This window comes from Lepidochelys olivacea (assembly GCF_965140295.1).
Source record: "Lepidochelys olivacea isolate rLepOli2 genome assembly, chromosome: 1".
NCBI lineage: Eukaryota > Metazoa > Chordata > Testudines > Cheloniidae > Lepidochelys > Lepidochelys olivacea.
This window is the reverse complement of record NC_140411.1, coordinates 39,867,776-39,887,655: the sequence shown is the minus strand read 5'-3', so window position 1 is coordinate 39,887,655 and position 19,880 is coordinate 39,867,776. Positions and strand designations below refer to the sequence as shown.

Genomic DNA, 19,880 nt, shown 5'->3' with positions numbered 1-19,880 from the left:
GGCAGTAATACACTGCAGAGGAAGGCCTGGGGATGAGAACAGATCACACACTGAATACAAGTCAGCAATGGGATGAGATCGCGAAAAAGGTAAATATCACTCTGGGCTGTATTAAGTGAATGTAAGTGTCATATGTAAGACACAGGAGGTAACGGTCCTATTCTAATCAGCACTGGTGGACAAACTGGAAAGAGTTCAGAGGATAGCAACAAAAAAAAAATGACAAAAGTTTTAGAAAACCTGCCCACAGAGAGAATTGGCTCTCAGTAGGAGGTGCCTGTTTTAAGGAAAGATGGCTTTGATTTGGTAGTTATAGAGTGGGATTTCCCAAAACACTTTAGCAACATGCAAGACAAGCAAACCTGGGGTCTGCCCTACACCTCACGATATTGTGGCTGCCTCGCTTTCAGTATGACTCTGGCACACCTGAGGGGTACTGATGTGTGAACACGGAGCATCTTAAGGAGAAAGTTCATAGTCAACACAGTTAAATCTCTCATGAAGAAAAATCTTACACGTCTGGGACCACAACTGTAAGTGAAAGTCAAAGTCATTTATATGCTCTTGGAAATTGCACTTTGTATCTACAGAAAGGGCCAAATCCTGCTCCCACTGAAGCTGACGGGACTTCACTACACTTTTTACAATCCTGGAAGGCCCTTTTCTCATCCACTAACTTTTTTTAAAAAAAATATATAAATGACTTATTGATTGTGGCATACAGAGTTATACACAGTACTGCATTTATGTTACACATGTATCTGTGGCCACAAAAAATATTTACAGATGATCATGTAAAAGACTATCATAGTGCAGCTGGATAACAAGTAAAGTTAAGGTCTGACATTTCTTTAAATTTGCAACTTTTTCTTTTAGACCAGTTCTGAGGATGTAATATTTACTAGCCCTACTCCATAGCATGGGCCTGGCACAAACAGAACGGGTTAACACACAAAAATGATAGAAGAACTGGAGGTTAGTACACATGATGAGAGGAAGGTAATCTAGAAAAAATGCAAGGAGACATAATTATGCATGACAACACTATAATGAAAGTAATGATCAGTCATTGTCAGAAGATGGCAAGTTAAGTAGCAATGGGTTGAAGCAAAGAAGAGCTTAGATTAGAGAGAAAAATTTTCTGGAGCAATTGGGCAGTGAAACAGCCTATCAGTAAAAGATAATGAAAGCAGACTATTTTATAGTACTGTGCCAAAAGCATCACATTTGAGCATGAGTTTGATAAGTGCTTTGTGCTCAAGTTAGTAGCGTTTTATGGAAGCAAGTTTCATACCACTTGCTCTTCCCCTGCTAGGAAAGGGATAGACATTGGACAAAGCATATGAGAAATGAGCTTTGTGAGCAGCATTCTCAGAGACGCATTGCTGTAGTCTTGTCAGACTTCCTTGTTAGTGGGAAACTTGTATTTTCAATCCACTGCCTCTTTAGAAGCCCTGTAATGATGCAATGTCACTGAACAGCCAATGAAATGACATGTATGTAATATCACAGCAGGGGCTCACAGCTGTGCAAAACTTTAGTCTTAGGCCTGGAATTTATCAGCACTCAAAACCCACTGATAGCAGTATAGGATAGTTTCCGCAGTGGAGTGCTATTTACATTGTCATTCTTGTCACCCACCCTTGTCTGGTCAGTAGCTGTTGAGCCAGCTCCAGGGATCCAGGTTTTTGAGAGCTCTTTCCAAAGACTGGTAGTTTGTGCTGTCCTTGACTTAGAGTTATTTGTTACCACACAATCCTTTTTGGTACAAACTACCAGGATTATGCAATTAAAAGAAAAAACAGATTAATGGCAGTATTTGAAAGAAGTCAAGTCTGTCTGTTAATACAGAGTCTCTAATACAAATTCTGCTGCTAAATTACTGACAATCCTATTTAACTGCATGGATTTTCTGTATTAGGGAAATTAAAACTATATGCCATGGGGATAAGAGTTAAATCAATGAAACAGAAATGACCTCTAAGAATGATTTGACAGTCCACGAACCTATTATGCATCTAAAATGCTTTGTTTAGCTGTACTGAATTTTATTAGCTGTACCAAGCTCAAGGAAGAAGTTTTTATTGTGTGGTTATGAAAGACCCTTACAAATTTCATTCCTAGCTTTGTGTTGCTCTAGCAAGGTTGTCTTCTATGAAACAAAACCAATCCAATCGTGAGAAAAAAGGTATCTTTATTTTTTCTCTAATATAAGAATTCATGTACATGCTTTGCAATGGTTTTTCTTAAGGTCTAAAATACTGCTAACAGATGTGAACAGTCACATCACAGAAGTAGTACACAACAGCCAGCGAAGGGAGAGAGTAAAGTGTATCAGCTGGTCCAAACTGTTCTCTGGCACTCTTTTTCTGCCAGAGGGGACATCAATACAAGGGTGTGTGTGTGTGTGTGCACACAAAACAGACCATGACTCATGCCGCTAGGTCTGCATTTTTGTATTTTGTTGGTGAAATTTTTTTTTAAAAAAATATCAGTCTCATTAAAAATCCCACTCAATTTTTTAAAAAATGTGAAATTATACTTCGTCTGAGAAAAAAGTTGCTTTACAAAATGAAAAAATAGATTGTGTGGTTGAAAATAGATTATGTGGTGTGAAGAAGAATCTGGACAAATTGTTAGCTGGAAATATCTGTCTGCATTTTAATCATTAGAACATGCGCAGTGCTGGACAAATTCTCTGCTGGTGTTAGTACCGTTTCACCCATTTATAAAGGCAGAGAATTTGATCCTACACGTTAAAATGTTCACCAGGTTCCAGTCTAAAATATACTTAGGTCCCAATCTTACAAACACTTATGCCCATGCCTAGCTGTAAACCTGGGAGTAGTCCCATTGAAGTGAATGAGATTACCCATGTGCTTAAGGTTAGACATATGCATACATTTTTGCAGGATTGGGGTCTCAAATTATTACAAAGGCTAAATGAGGAATGAAAAAAAATCTCTTGGGAACAAAGGCCAAGCTTTTCACACTTTAAAGAGGGCATAACAATTTTAACTTAGATCATTAACACATAGATACAGTAGAATACAATTAAAAAATCCTGTGAACACTAAGAATTGAAATTCAGAGACAGCAAAACTATGCAGAGCATTCTACAGTTACTAACTGAATTCACTATAATTTGGTAGCAACCTTTATACCCTGCTACTGTGTATTTTATATACAAAAAATAAAGGTTTGTAATGCACTGCAAAAAAGTACATACAGGAGTAAGTTTCACATGTGCACAGACTGCCCAGAGATATACACGATTATATCATCAGAACACCAGTTGCTGATTAAGTCTTAGGATGAGCATAAGTGAAACTTTTCCCACAGACATGAACGTAACGTCTAGATATAAGCGTAGTTGTCTAGAAAAGTTTTAGTTAGAACAGTTATTTAAAATGGATTACTATAGAATTATTTACATATTCAAGCTAAACAATGTCTACATGTATTTTATATAATTCAAATAAAATTCTTAAACTATACTATGGCTTCCATTTTTTCTAATTTACAAAATACATAAAATGTGAGATCCAACATTTAAAAAACCCTAACTCTTTAAAACAAAACATGGCCATTAAGGACATCCTTGCTTTAATCAATAATTTGCTTTGTTTTGATATTTTTCTTCTAGTAATACGGTATTCCACCTCATCTTAATAATGCAAGTAATAAATTAACAATAATAACTTACTTACATTGTAAATAAAAAAAAACAACATCTAAACTATGTTTTATTCTTAAAAATGGTCTCTTAACTGCACAGTATTATACCTGTCTGATAGCGATGTTAAGTCAATTGGGTATTTTTTTAAACATTCTGATATTATTGCAGCTGTGGGTCAGTATGTCAGTCCTAATACACCAAAAACATCTTGCTCAAGTCTTCACCTGACAAATGTTCTAGTAATTGTTTACTGTGGCGATAGTGGTGCCTAGATTTGAAAATCTTCACATCCACCATCCCAGCCAAGAATGCTTCTCCGTAAGTCTGTCACTTGCCTAAGGTAAAGGCTGCAGGGTTTTAGGTTTGATGAAATAAGATACGCTGGTTTTCATCCACATCTTTATTTTTAGATGATATTCTCCTCCTACCCCTAAGGCCAAATTCCCCTCTTCTCTTTGTATATCCACTTACACCTTCCAAGAAGGGCCAAAAACACAGCAACAATTTACCTTCCTGACCTTCAAGTGTGATCGCTGCCTGCAGTCACCCTAAACCTGAACAATATTTTATCTGGCTGAATGTGAAACTTTCAGCTCTGCCATCAGAATTGCTAGGGTTTAGTTTGGTTTTTTTAATTTAGACATACTGGACAAAAGAAGTTACCTGCAAAGACAAGATCTTACCTCAGAAGAATAGTAGTTGGTGGTAACAGATTTAAAGATAAAAGGAAGAATTTTTTTAAAACCCTACACAGTGGGAACAGTGGTTAAGACTGGCTTTGATATAAAATATGGGCCAAACTCAGTCTTGGTGTTATTTCACTTAAGTTAAAACACTAGGGGGAAAAGAATTGCCCAGGCACATTTAACTCATTAAAAAAGGTATCTTTGAGATGTGTGTAAAAAGCTAATATTGACAATCTAGCTAGATAAATAAAAGTTGTGAGTGGATGTAGTATGGAAATATGTGTACCATATAAAATATGGTACATCTATAAAAGCAGAGTGTTGTATTTTTAAAATACATAATTTATGGTAAATGTATCAAAATAATTCTCCTAAAAATGCTGCAGACAAAGTAAAACGTTCCCCTCTCTTCAATGGTGGTGTAAGGTTTTGCTTGGAATACTTTATTCATAAATGAAAGCCATCTTACTCAAACAGAGCAAAGGCAAGTAGTCAATAGCCCAGTTTGACTTCTTAAATATATATAAATCACACCTTATTTTACAGTTACACTATTTGCATCAATGCATTTAACATAAATCAAACGTAAAGTTTCACCAGTATTATCACTGTCCTATACATACTGGTGTGTCATCTCTCTAAATATCTAGAGTGAACTCTTCCAGGATGACGAGCTCATGGAAGGTATTGCTCATTTGCTTTTATTACTCACAAGGAGAGAAATACCAATGGGCAATATTTTGTCAGCAGTAAATTTCCTTCGCACAGTATAACAAAGCTTGAATTTAACTAGCATATCACTGCACAATATTAAAAGCTGCCAAATAACTCCTGTTCTTACATTTTGTAAAGCAATTTTAGTGCTTTAGGACAAAGCACAATTTGACCTGGTGTAAGAATGCTTCTAGCAATCAACTTGCTTTAAAATGATTCAATACTGTATTAAATATACAAGGAAGCATCCAGTGCTGATAGCTCTTATCTGTGCACTGCAGCATACAGTGCCATGTTACTCCTCTCACCATTTTAATAATGTGGCCAAGACCAATGATTTAATATTATACGTCAAATTGCTACATATATTAGGAGACATTCTGACTGAAAAAATAAAAAAATGAAATGTATCTATTACAGACACATCTCTTCAAATGCTTAAAGGAATTCAGCTTTTGGTAGAAGTTAATTCATACATACAAATATAAACGTAGAAATGCATTGAAGACAAAACACTAGTATAATCATTATTAAAACGGATGCACCTACACTATGGTGTACTACTTAAAAGTGTAATTTGATTTAAAAAAAATCTTAGTGTACAACTAAGACTCACTGTTTATAACCTCAGTGTCAGCTCTTTACTAGCCTCTACATTAAAACATGTTCTACAGATAGTGACCAACAAAACCAAGGGGAAAAATACTGTCACAGGTGAACAGGTTCTCCTCCTAAACAACTCAGGATAGCTTATGTACAGCACCACCTGCATTGAGTTACAAGGGACACATGAATGCAGATCCCACCTCAAAAAATCAACAGTAAAAGCTGTAGAGAAGAACACTTCCTGAATTAAGTTTGCTGAACATGGTTCAGATTATTGAATACGTCTATAAGCTCAATGCTTTTTAGAAGCATTTACTGTATACCCTAATCCTACTTCTTGCAACACACAGTGTCACACAAGTAGTGAAAATGTTTTCCTATTCAAAAGGTGCTTGGACATTATTTTCAGGCAGCATTTTACCTTTATTTCAGTAAGTTCACACTAGGTATGTTTTAGAAGAAAGAAAATGCCAATAGCTTTTTTAAAAATAAAATTATAAAAATATAAAATTGAGACACTTCTCTAAATAAATTACTGTATTTTTATTTGTCTAACTCTATTCTAGATTGAAATCTATTGTTTTAAATAAGGGATAAAATGTTGCCCAAAATTCTAATTATAGTTACACATTTGTGTTTTAACTAGATCTACAAATCAAAATAGTTCTCAGTTAAAAAGATACAATTTGTATCAACAGTATAGGTACTTTCTGGTTCTTCGGGGGCCTTACTTTAAATTGCAGCAAGTGTATCAAAATGATCCTCAATTATATTGTAAATCAGTGAACTAACATTGAACAATGTTACTCTCTATGGAACCCTAAAACTATACGCAACTGCCTACATCATGTAAATACAGCCCTCTGTCAATGATTGCAAACCTTGTATAAAAAAAGTTTGAAGCAATAGTAAAACCCATGACTTAAAACCAGAAATATCCCTTACTAATACTAGAACAGACTATTTTAATCTGTTTCTACAGCTATACTATTTGTGGCAAGAATTAGGCCTCCATAATACAACAGGCCAAAAAACTAACTTCTGGAACATATACAGTATCTTACAAAAAGGTTTAAGTTATCATTTTCAGCTACAATACCATTACCATAGTGCAGTTAATAAATGTTGCATATCCTCAACACACACAACCTTCTCAGGCCAGCCTTGATAAATAGCAAGAAAATTGAACAGTATCTTAAATACAAAACTTGCATTGAGAATACTTAGATTCATTTAAAAAACAGGTAAATATTTTATGAAAAAGCATATTTTATCCAGTATACCTGTGCACAAATACAAATAATAAAAAAAGAGAGATGCATATAAAACAATTTCATGGAATCCTAAACTTTCAGTTCCATTTCTACTGACCAGAAGCACACAAGAGCTGGATAAGAACGTATCTGAACTGAAACATTCATGGCCTGATTTTAGGCAGTTCTGAGCAGCTGCAGCTTTTACTGGGTTCAAAGGGAGTTGCATATGCTCAGCATCTTTGCAAATCAGACCACCAGGCTTTGCCTTATCCAAAAAGTAATGGAAATGAGTTCCTTTACTTTTGATTGCATCTGCTCTTACTAAACCAACTGAATCAAATCATTAAAAACTATTCTTAAAAGAGCAATGAAAAGTGCCATACTGTAAATTACTAATATATCGTTACCCATTTCAACTTTAACTGGTAACTTAATATTTTATTTAAAAAATAAAGTCAGTGCCATAGTAAATCTTTGTTTTCTATAAATAAATGATTATAGCACAAAGAAGCCCACAAAAATAAATAAATAATAAATTAATTGCTGTTAAAAGTTCAAATTAAGCTTGGCTTGAAAACGGTTTGCCAGGTCTATTAAAATTCTTTCAACTTTCTGCAGATTCTTTTAATGCCTTGCAGCTGAAGGACATACATCCAGTAAGTTAACAAAACATGTAACAAAAAGATAGAAAGTGCTGCATATAAACCCCGATGCACCAAAGATTATTACCGGAGACCACAGAGAACATACACACACATATATTAAACTTAGACTGGAAAGATTTCAGTCATGAACATAGCTTAAAACCATTTAAAAATTTCAAGTTAGAATGTAAAACAAACCTGTTACTTCCAATGCATGGGGCTAAACATACAGATTCCATGATACTGTATTTTCACATAAATGGATTACTATATAACCTCCTTGCTGAGAAGGAGATCACATATGCTATTGTAGCAAACCTCCCTCAGCATTAGAGCTGAACTGAAAACTACTAGACACCACAAAGATGCATCATCATCTTTCAATAACCTAGCTGGGATTTTTCCACTAAAATGGCTGCAGCAAGTTGCTGAGCATCTGTCATGTGAGGATTCCTTTTCATAACAATTCTCACAAGATCAGGAGGGAAGATGTTGCATAAGTTTATATAAACCTTCTCCCGTGTGTCCTGATACCTTGGAGGGTCTTGAGGGATTCCACAGTAAGGTATGCACCAAGTCTGGTCTTGCTGCTCAGGTAAACTTTGGAAGGCAAACTGCTCGTAACATGGCTGAGTGGGGTTACTAGGCAAGGAGTAAGTCTGACGATAGCCGTATGCATCAATCCCATAACTCTGCCTATCCCAACTTCCAAGCCCATCTTGGCTGGAATAAGGCTTTCTTTGTCTTAATGGAGAATTATCATATAAACGTGAGTCTGAAACGCTATCTATTCTTGTGGATACAAGTGCCCTCCCCAGATGCATGGTCTTTGAATGTTGCAAACTTTGAAGAGCAGAGTAATCATTAGGGCAACTAGAACGAGCACCAACTGTAGGATGCTGTAGATGTACAGACATGTATGGAGTAGGAGGTTTGTGATGATGCTTTGGTTCTTCATGACTGTAACTTTGCACTCTTGTTAAAGGATCATGGTAACTCTGCAGGAAGGGCTGTGAATTAAGGCGGCTATGTGGGTGCATGTGTTGGCACTTTAAGTTCTCTTCTAATTGTGGGTCAGGTGAACTCATGTAAGACCGATCATTGTAACCCACATAGGAATCGCTACTACCACAGCTCATACTACCTTCACTGCTACAATCAGAAGCTACAGAACTAATCCTATAATCTGTGTCTAAGGAGAAACGCCTTTCAGGACTGCGTGGACCAGAGATACTTAGATTTGAATAAGCGTTCAGCATAGAGTAGTAGCCTACGTCCACAGGAGACTCACATTTTGGGTACTGGTCATAAGGCATTGGCGTCCCATGATTTTTGGTTGCCATCATAATTGGAGGATATTGTCCCTGTGGTCTTTGATCCTGAGGCGGGAAATGAACCCCGGATGGAAGGCCGTTGCTTAAAGGTGCAGTACTTTGGGGTTTTACAACTGAAGAATTCGGTATACTAACTAAAGAAGGAACAGACCTGGTTTCCAATTTATTTTTGGTGGGAAGCTTTTCCTCCAAGTCTTGGTAGACTTGAGTCCTTATACTAGGATCTGATTGCCTCTTTGGAGCAGCACGTTTGAGATCAGAAGTGCCATCAATCTTAGTGCTACAAGGAACACTGTTGCTTTTTACCAGTCCTCCTCCTTCACTTGCAGCTTTGGCAGCTGTGCTTCTAGACATGGCTCGAAGTTCATCAGCTACAGACCGCTGAGGTTGATTTCCTCTTTCTGGGTGGTAGTATTTGCATTTGTGTCCATAGGTACATTTCTTTCCTATTAGAAGTCATACAATTTGAGGTAAAAAAGAAAAAATTATTTAGCCATTTGAATTGGAAGCTCTCATTTTTTTAAAATTTGTGAGTTAACTGAAATGATTTTTAAACTGTCTGTGTGTGTGTGTGTTTCCGAAGTGAGGCTTTGAAACCGACTTTCTTGCTCTGTTGAAAAGATTGTGGTAATGTTCAAGAAGGTAAAGGACCTATATAGCACTAGCTTGAGACAGTGCAGACTGCCAATGTATCTCAGTTCTGTCCTGAAACATCCCTCCTACACACCCACTTTCTAATCCTCTGCTCTCCTAAACTGAGGATTATGTGGAGTCCAATCTTGCTTTCATCTGAGATCTATGGTTTTGAACTCCACCTTTCTTATCCCTCCAAAATGTAATTTTCTGCCTATTTCTAAGTAATATGCACAACCTTTACATTTTAAATTCATTTCATTTAATTTAAAGGAAAAGTCTTCCATGAAGTATCACCAATGAGCTGAACTAAACATTATGCATGTGTAATAATCAGTCTTCATGCATATAGACCTCATGGTTGTCAGTGTGATCAAACCAGTAACCCCTGGCACCAGAAGCATAAGCTGCTAATATTTGAGCTGAAGGAGTCATTTTTTAGCACGTAGGAAGATGTTCTTGAAGTGGGATTTTTTTTTAATTCCCCAGCCCCAGTTGTGCCTCAGTTTCCCCTATAATGTTGCATGGCTACCCAGTGGGTGGGGAGGGGGAGGAGAATGGGGGACGACACACACAACGACACTAAGTTTGCTCTCAGGGAAGGCTAAGAGACATTGGTATCTCTTGTGTGTCACCTCCCTGTCTGGGTGGAATGAAGAGAGTCATTAAAGAACTTGCTGAAACCAACCTAGATCAACAAGGGGTCTAGAGAGATGATGTAACACTCTCAGCAGCAAAGGTGAGTAGAGACCCCAGTTCAAGAACAAAGGACAGGAAGAAGTGAGGTGGAAGATAAGCATGAGCTCTGGAAGAAGTTTGGGAGCTCTCACTTGGGAACTAATTGAGGAGGTTGGACAGACACACACAGCCTGAAAACAGAGTTCACTACAGCTTGGCTGGGGCTCTGGGCTGCCCTAAGGATTTTCTGTGCTGTGTTCCAGTTGACTAGTAAATCTTACTGTTTTGAAAACACTGCTTGAGTGTCCTGTAAATGCTTGTTGAGGTGTTTTAATCCCCGAAGAGCATACAAGTTTCTGACAGCAGTCTGTCTCAGTTGGGCACACTGAGCAAAGCACATGGTGTGAAGGAGGAGTGCTGAAGTCCAGAGTTTCAGCCTAAGGAGGCGGTGAGGCTGTATGGCCTACCTTGAAAGAAGAGTGAGACCCCTGGGGGGGTCGGGCCCATCAAAGGGGTTCCTCCAAAGACTATTGTAAAGTTGGGGGCATAGCACCAATCCTGTGGATCCGCAACAGTGGGGTCATAATCACAGCCAAAAAGCTAATGTATTACATATTTCCACATTATACTAACTTGTCCTGAGTGTCTGAAGGCCAAGGAAGTTCAAGTTCCATCTGGGGTATCACTTTATAATGCACTGTGGCCATACACATTGACATTATGGTTCCCCAAATCAGATTAAAATCTCTTCTGCACCTTAGATGACCATGTCTACCTTGTCTTGCAGGAAGAGTACGTAATATACTGGCTTAGTCAATGTGAACATATCTCCTTGTAGTGGCTGGCCTCAGTAACTAACAGCCTGGTACTTATTGATGGCGAATGAGGTTATTTCTTTAGTTTAAGTGGTAGATACAAACACTAACACGTTCTTTTCCAAGTTTCAGAGTAGCACCCATGTTAGTTTGTATCCGCAAAAAGAAAAGGAATACTTGTGGCACCTTAGAGACTAACAAATGTATTATAACATAAGCTTTCGTGAACTACAGCTCACTTCATCGGATCTTTTCCAACTGATAAAAGAATAAGATGTCAGCAGAAATCTTGGCTCCACTGAAATCCATGCTAAAACTCTCATTGACTTCAACAGAGTCAGGATTTCAGTCATTGTCAATATAAGACAGCTCTGTAAAAAAGTCTTACTTTTATTGGCACAGCTATAAAGAAAAAAAGCAGTTTGCCCTTTATACCTAACCTATGTGATACAGCATGGCCAGAGGGCCGCAGGAGAGTGTTAGAAGGGAGACTTATTCCCTGTAGAGGGAAGAAAGTTTGCTATAAATTAATTAAAGCACCTGAAGCCAGTCACATGATAAAAACCTCCCTGCTTCAATCAGACAAGAGGAGGAGTTCAAGCAGAGTGGATTGGTGTTGGAGCAAAGCAGTTTGGAGGGAAGCAGAGGAGAGTTTGGAGAAGTGCTGCGATGGGCTAAGACCACCAAGACCCTAGGTAAAGGGACAACTGGTTTGTGCAGAGGGAGGACAGGAAGCCCCACAAGCTGAAGGGCAGGAGAGGGAAGTAGCCCAGGGGAAGGAACCGCTAGTTCTAGTGGTTTACCACTATCCCTAGGGCCCCTGGGCTGGGACCCGGAGTAGAGGGCAGGCCCAGGTCCCTCCCTCTCCACTCCCCTACTCTAGGACACTAGTGGGGCAGTTAATACCCCAGTTCAGGGGCAAGAAACGGTGACCTAAACCCCCCCACCCTCCAGAAGAGAAAGCGTGAGACCCATCATAGTAGTGCTGGCAATTTGTCACATGATACAATAAATCATGCATTTAAATCAAGTTACCATATGGACATGGTTGCTTCTTATGTTCCGGTACAATAGGTTTCTTCCTTAGAAAATTGTCAAGGCTTGGGCCATGACGGCCAAGAGGATCATCAGGAGGCATGAACCTATAACATACAACAAAAGCATAAAAGAACTGACCACCACATTTCATTTTCATGTTCCTGTTGCAACTAATTATAGCTGTGGACTACCTGTTACAATTTATCTGTCATACATTATGTCAGCTTTATTCTAAAGTAGTAAACATTTTCCAGGAAAAAGTTTAACAAAGAAAACCCACATTTTGCAACCAAGAGGAAGTTGTCAAATCAGGACTATTCAACAAATGATTTAGCTCCAAAGTGTAGTTTCGAAAGACTGCTTCTGCACTACAACATCTGCTTGTCAGGGAAAAAAAAATCCCACAATATACTTCCTGGCTGTCCTGCAAGTTGTTTTAAAATCTGCAGGACTATGCAGCATATCACAGCACTGCCCTATAGACAGAACTACAGGCTAAAAATTTTAAAACTGAGTGCCTACATCAATATTTAAGCACATAACAGAACTGGCCTGATTGTTCGAGGTGCTGAGCAACCCCTACACTTCCACTGGGGTCAACAGGAGCTGTAGGTGATATGCATATTTTAAATTTATGCCACTTCTATTTAGGTGGCTAAGGAGAGTTATTCCAGAACAGATTGTCCTGATTACCTCAAAGTGGCACCTTTATTCTGGAAAAAGAGTCTCCACTCATGGAGTTAATCAGTTAACTATTTTAAATTCACACCCTACCCTGTTCAGGATTAACCTTCATGTGTTGAAATGCCCTAATTTAAAAATTAAAGGGTTAAAATTTTTGTCTTAAACCTAAGAAAGGCCATACTGGGTCAGACCAAAGGTCCATCTAGCCCAGTATCCTGCATTCTGACAGTGGCCAATGCCAGATGCCCCAGAGGGAATGAACAGAACAGGTAATCAAGTGATCCATCCCCTGTTGCCCATTCCCAGCTTCTGCCAAACAGAGACCAGGGATACCATCCCTGCCCATCCTGGGTAATAGCCACTCATGGATCTATCCTCCATGAATTCATCTAGTTCTTTTTTGAACCCTGTTATAGTCTTGGCCTTCACAACATCCTCTGGCAAGGAGTTCCACAGGTTGACTGTGCATTGTGTAAAGAAATACTTCCTTTTGTTTGTTTTAAACCTGCTGCGTATTAATTTTGTTTGGTGGCCCCTAGTTCTTATGTTAAGAGGGAGTAAAAAACAGTTCCTTATTTACTTTCTCCACACCAGTCATGATTTTATAGACTTCAATCATAATCCCCCTTAGTCATCTCTTTTCCAAGATGAAAAGTCCCAATCTTCTTAATCTCTCCTCATATGAAAGCTGTTCCATACCTCTAATAATTTTTGTTGTCCTTTTCTGAACCTTTTCCAATTCCAATATATCTTTTTTGAGATGGAACGACCACATCTGCACACAGTATTCAAGATGTGGGTGTACCATAGATTTATATAGAAGCAATAGGATATTTTTTGTCTTATTATGTATCCCTTTTTTAATGATCCCCAACATTGTTAGCTTTTTTGACTGCCACTGCACATTAAGTAGATGTTTTCAGAGAACTATCCACAATGTCTGCAAGATCTCTTTCTTCAGTGGTAACAGCTAATTTAGACCACACCATTTTATATGTATAGTTGGGATTGTTTTCCAATGTACATTACTTTGCATTTATCAACATTGAATTTCATCTGCCATTTTGTTGCCCAGTCACCCAGTTTTGTGAGATCCTTTTGTAACTCTTTGCAGTCTGCTTTGGGCATAACTATCTTGAGTGCATAAGAACGGTCATACTGGGTCATATCAAAAGTCTATCTAGCCCAGTATCCTGTCTTCGGATAGCGGCCGATGCCAGGTGCCCCAGAGGGAATGAACAGAACAGGTAATCATCAAGTGATACATCCCCTGTTGCCCATTCCCAGCTTCTGGCAAACAGAGGCTAGGGACACCATCCCTGCCCTTCCTAGCTAACAATTGATGGACCTATCCTCCATTAACTTATCTAGTTCTTTTTTGAACCTTAAGAATTTGTATAATCTGCAAATTTTGCCACCTCACTGTTTACCCCCTTTTCCAGATCATTTATGAATATGCTGAATAGGACTGGTCCCAGTATAGGCACCTGGGGGACAACACTGTTTACCTCTCCCCATTCTGAAACCTGACCATCTATTCCTACCCTTTGTTTCCTATCTTTTAGCCAGTCACCAATCCATGAGATTTTATCCCATGACAGCTTACTTTACTTAAGAGCCTTTGGTGAGGGACCTTGTCAAAGGCTTTCTGAAAATTTAAGTACACCATATTCACATGCTTATTGACCCCCTCAAAGAATTCTAGTAAATTGGGGAGGCACGGTTTCTTTTTACAAAAACCATGTTGACTCTTTCCCAACAAATTATGTTCATCTATGTGTCTGACAATTCTGTTCTTAACTATGGTTTCAACTAGTTTGCCCAGTTATGAAGTCAGGCTTGCCGGTCTTAGAAATGACTAAAGATTCTTTGTTGTTCACAGAACAGCCAAAGCAAAAACTACCACCTAGGTATTTTATACTATGGTGTACACTCAATATACAAAGTAATTGAGCATCCTGGGAATTACATGGGTCCAGTAAGTAGTCTAATCCTTTTTCAATCTTTGGGTTCTTTCCAGGACAGGTGGGAGAGTTTAAATAAAACATATTGATAGTGATTACCACCATTATGGAGCACATTGGCAAAAAGAAGGGTTTGAAGGTTCAGAAGATTAGGAGCAGAGCCTGGAACTATAACATACTTTTATTTTCTCATGTGTAGCTAATAATTTTGATAGAATCTAACATGTTAATGGAAGCCCTCGAAGTGCCCTTTTTGCCATTAGTTTTCTAACAAGTGGTATAAAATCAAGATTACTTACTTGTCATTGACAAATGAATACATCAACAATCGCTCATCTATGAACTTCTTCCATTCTGGCTTTTCATTAGCTAGATCCCTGTAGTTATCATTAGACACAATGATACCATCTGACTCAAAGGCCAGCTTCACTATGAATCTGTCATCATAGCATACCACCCTTCTCCCCTGCACACGACGGGATGGCGTAAACACCAGAATTTTCTCTTTTTCTAACTTGCGCAGGATTTCTTGATCTAGAAGTATTAAGAAAGAGTCAAAGATTTAATGTCTGAAGTGAAATCAGGAATTTGTTCGATCTTTGCAGATCTTAGGGTTGAGGCAGAAGGTCAAAGTGTTTAGGGCCAAAATATGCCTAACCTTAAAATAGTTATAATCCAGTAGAAAGCATCTGATGTATATGATTTTAAACTAACGTTCAGCAATCAACCAACAATACGTTTGAAAAACTAAAATCATTCCACACCATTTTTATCAGATCAACAGAGAAGACTGTGTTTTGCACACCCTTTGCTAGCTCTGCAGCAGTTAACAGATACACTATTTCCCAAGTTTGGTTGTTAGAACAGTAAATATCCCAAACTGCTCTGATGTCATGAGGAGAGCTCCCAGGATGCAACGGAGCTCCCCACTCTGCCTGGTGCTGCATGACCATGTCCTATTGTATCCTGACTGTAATCAATGTGGTCCAATGACTGCATTCTTAAGTAAAGCTAGATCTCTTCATCCTCACTTGATACTCACTGAGATTAAGGCTCCGGGCAGCGTTTACCTGAAGCAGCGGCATGCTCTACCTCCAGCTCCGAAGCAGAGGCGTGTCCAGGCAGCTCTGCGTGCTGCCCCATCCGCAGGTGTCACCCCTGAAGCTCCCATTGGCTGCGGTTCCCGGCCAATGGGAGCTGCAGGGAAGCACTTAGGGCATGCAGATCCCCCTGGCTGCCCCTACGCTTAAAAGTGGGAGTGGGGACATGCTGCTGTTTCTGGGAACGGTGTGGAGCCACGGCATGCGCAGAACGGAGCAAGTTCCCAACCCTTCTCCCCAGCTGGAGTGCCGGAGCAGGGCAAGCCCCAGACCCCGCTCCTGCTCCCCAACAGGAGTTCGAGGGCCAGATTAAAACATCTGACAGGTCAGACATGGCCCATAGTTTACCCACCCCTGGCTTATAGTGATAAACTAAATATATTGAGCTCTTTGAGTCTAACAAAATAGTAGGTTGTTAAGGGGTGACTTGATTACAGTCTACAAGTACCTACACTACAAAAAAATAATTTATGGGCTCTTCAATCTAGTAGAGTAAGGTATAACATGATCTACTGGATGGAAGTTGAAGCTAGACAAATTCACACTGGAAATAAGGTGTACATTTTTAATGGCAAGAATAATTAATCATTAGAAAAATTTACAAAGGATAGTAGTGGATTTTCTATCACTGACCATTTTTCATTTAAGATTAGAGGTTTTTCTAAAATATATGTTCTAGGAATTATCTGGAGGAAATTCTACGGCCTATGTTATACAAGAGGTCAGGCTAGATGCTCACAATGGTTCCTTCTGGCTTTGGACTCTATGATTATGGAGATTTAATTAATTTAAATTAATTAATTATTCAGAGACTTGTTGCAAAAGACAACTGTGAAGTGCCTCTGTTCTACAGAAGATGCAAGCATATGCTAGCAATAGACTTCAGTGCTTTCTCCACTTCTTACTTTTCCTCCCATTGCCAAGGTGCTGACAGACACAACTGGACAAGGTAAAAGAAAAGAACCTACTGACTTGGCCTCTTCCTCAAAACCCTCTATTGCAGGGCCCACTCCACCATCATCTACTACAGCCATAGCTTGGGATGAATTAAGTCTGAAGGTCAAAAGCTGTATCACTGATGTCCTTCCCAGATCTCCAACACAAGTAACTACTGACCAGCACAACTGAGCCTGCCCTTTATGACATGCTGATAGGAATATTTCCTCTGAGTTACAAATACCTTATTTTCTTATTATCTTCAATGCAGCCTATCATAAAAGTCACTTAGTACTTCAAAGAGACAGATCTTCCATGTAATGGTATGATGGGCTACAACAAATGTTCCCAGGTGGTAGCTCGTCCTTAATAATTCTAAAAGTTCTAAAAGTAGTTGAGCAAATAAAAGCTCAAATTCTGCAAAGATCACTCCAGTTTGGCAGTGAAGTCTGGTGCTCAAAATACTCTGCTACTTTTCTTTAGAAACTACGCTGACTATTCATTTGAACTTTCTTTCATTTTAGGTGGCATTTTTAGAAGCCATTTCTTCAACCAGAAGGCAAGGACAAATGGCAGCCTTTATTGAAGAGTTTGTTTCATTATCTTTTGCCTTGGACGAGTGGCCCTGAGAACTCTATTTAGCTTAACTTGAAAGAAAAATTCTAGCTTTCACATTGAATCAAGAAGTTTCCCTCCCTCTCTTCTGACATAATCCAAAATGTGATAAAGAGAAAGGATCCTGCCCTAGTGCAAGTCCTTCATTTTTACCTGGGAAGAACAAGCACATTCAGATCAAATTGTTTTCTTTTTCTATGTTTTGGAGCACCAATAAGGCAAAACAAAACACCAGTTTCTCAATGCAGTCATTCAGCTTTTCCTGAATTACACTTCCAAGAGGGGTTCCATTTGTTACCCAAAAAGAGATGGGATAGACTTCTTTCTGGTCACAAAAGGAAGTAGCTTCTGTAAGAGCCCCTTGTTCTTGTAAACAGATTTCTTTAATTTGAACTCCACTCAAAGTGGCCACTTAGAAGTCCATCTTCTCTAGAAGACATTATTGGGTGGACTTCAGTGCACTGGCTGACATGGTTTTCACTCAAGACTTTCTAAGACTGAATTTAGTAATCTAGTATATGAAAAATAACAGAGCAAGGGGGTATGCCTTTCTCCTTTCAAATGCAGCTCATTGGTATTACTGTTGCTCATCAGTATGTATTACTGAAACTACCTTACAACAAAAAAAAACGACAAAAAAAAAAACAAAGGCATTCTTCCCGATCATTAAAAGGAGTTTGTTTCTGAACAGCTACAATAATCTACATACTCACTACAATTCTTTCAAAAATTTTCATTTTTAATGATATACAGCAGATAGATAAAAAAACCCATAACCTTAGAGATTTAACTAGAAACTTTCAGGGAAAGCTCATCTGGCAAGCACACTAAACAATGGGATCTTACTGTGTACTGGCTATGCATTCCCTTGCCTTTTTCTTCCCCACCTGGAGTTCACTAAAAAGGTCTTAGACCAAAAATGTTTTACTGCATAAAAAAATTAATTTCAAATGGTTTGTTCAGCTAATGCTCACAATTAGCTCTCTCTTACTTTATACAAATGAAAACTTAAGACAATGATGTCAGAACAGAGTTTACCTGTGATAAGAGCATCAGGTCTTGACTGTTCTTTTCTCCATGCTGGCACAAACACTGTAACATCTTTGTGGCGTCTTTCCAAAAACCAGTCTACTGCCAATTTTATTCCTCTACAAGAAAATACTTCTTTGTTCCCATGGCTGAAACAGACATCACAGAAACACTTAATTTCCTGTTTTACAACCATTACTTTCCATGTGATCATGGATAAAGCAGAGCACAGCAAACACAGCTGATTAGTCTCAGTAATGTTATTAACTTAATCCAGGATTTCTATTGGCAAATTGGGGGTCAATCTGAATTCCCTCCCCAACACTGTCTCTTCCCCCTTCAAAGTGGCGGGGGTGGGAGGAGGTAGAGGAAGACAGAAGTAAAGAGCTGCTGTCAAGCCAAATGAATGTTTGTTATGCAAGCCATATATGGTATTTACAATGCACACATCTATTTAAAGGGAGAGACAGAATTCTTTATTTCAAATGTATATGGAAAGACAGGACACAAAGTTTAAAAAGATTTTTTCTGTTTTACACAAGTTTCTTCTTCATTTGTACTGTTTTAAAGTACATTTCCAGTCCCCTAAAATATTGTACTGTTTACCTATACAGAGTCATTTTGAGGAAGTTTGGGAAATAATGCAGGGAGGGAGGAGGTGGCAGAACAGTGGCAGGAACAAGGGAAAAGGGAGTACAGGTTGAAAAAGTCTGTTTGGAGCGATGACATGGCTTTTGGTCTCCCTAGTTACACAGGCTCTGCCACTGGTTGTTGTAGAGTGAGCTGAAGAGCGAGCGTCTCAAGATTCCCAAGATGAAGTATTGGGCCACATCAAACCATGTCCCTACATTAGAGTTGCCAACCCTCTAGGATTGCCCTGGAGTCTCCAGGAATTAAAGATTAATCTTTAATTAAAGATTACGTCAAGTGATGAAACCACCAGGAATATGTCCAACACTTTGGCAACACAGGGACAGGGTGTAATCCATGCTAGTGTGTGTGGGTGTCAATGTAAAGAATTATGGCCACAATCAGACAAATACAAGAGATATCAGCAGAGACCTGATCTGGGACCTTCGACACCAAAAGAAAAAAAGCCCTATTTGATTTATTATTGCCAGGGCCAGTCCTTAGAGACAGGCAGGATCACACACTAAACCAATGTATTAGAGTCATTTTTGTGTATTTGAGTGTAATAATAATGCTCTTGTTGAGTCTCATGTATCCCCATTACAAAGTCAGAGGGGCGGATCCTCTAAATACCTCTTCCCTATTTTTAGAGCTTCATTAGTACTCGTTGAACTCTGGATTTAAGTCTGATTATGTAACTTGACGTCCCTTATAGCTTTGGGTACTGCAGTCTCTGAAACAATGCGCATACTGCCATTGTGACATGCACAATATGTCAGTATACCAGCTTTTTAAAAAAGAAATACTGTAGATTACACTTATTCTTGATTCTAATTGGC

The 19,880-nt window shown here is 38.7% G+C and overlaps 1 protein-coding gene across 5 annotated transcripts in view; it reads right to left on the bottom strand.

Annotated features, from left to right (window-relative positions):
* Positions 1-19,880, bottom strand: part of ZC3H12C (zinc finger CCCH-type containing 12C) — a 69,813-nt gene that overhangs the window by 9,110 nt on the left and 40,823 nt on the right. For 4 of the 5 annotated variants that reach the window (XM_084621752.1, XM_084621753.1, XM_084621750.1 and 1 more), the window contains 4 exons: positions 18,421-18,560; positions 15,031-15,265; positions 12,081-12,187; positions 7,491-9,365 (listed from right to left, as the gene is read on the bottom strand). In XM_084621752.1, coding sequence (XP_084477878.1) covers positions 7,966-9,365; positions 12,081-12,187; positions 15,031-15,265; positions 18,421-18,560 — 1,882 coding nt within the window. In that variant the 3' untranslated portion in view covers positions 7,491-7,965. Of the gene's footprint in view, positions 1-7,490; positions 9,366-12,080; positions 12,188-15,030; positions 15,266-18,420; positions 18,561-19,880 lie in introns of those variants that run through there. The other variant, XM_084621754.1, reaches the window with a different exon arrangement.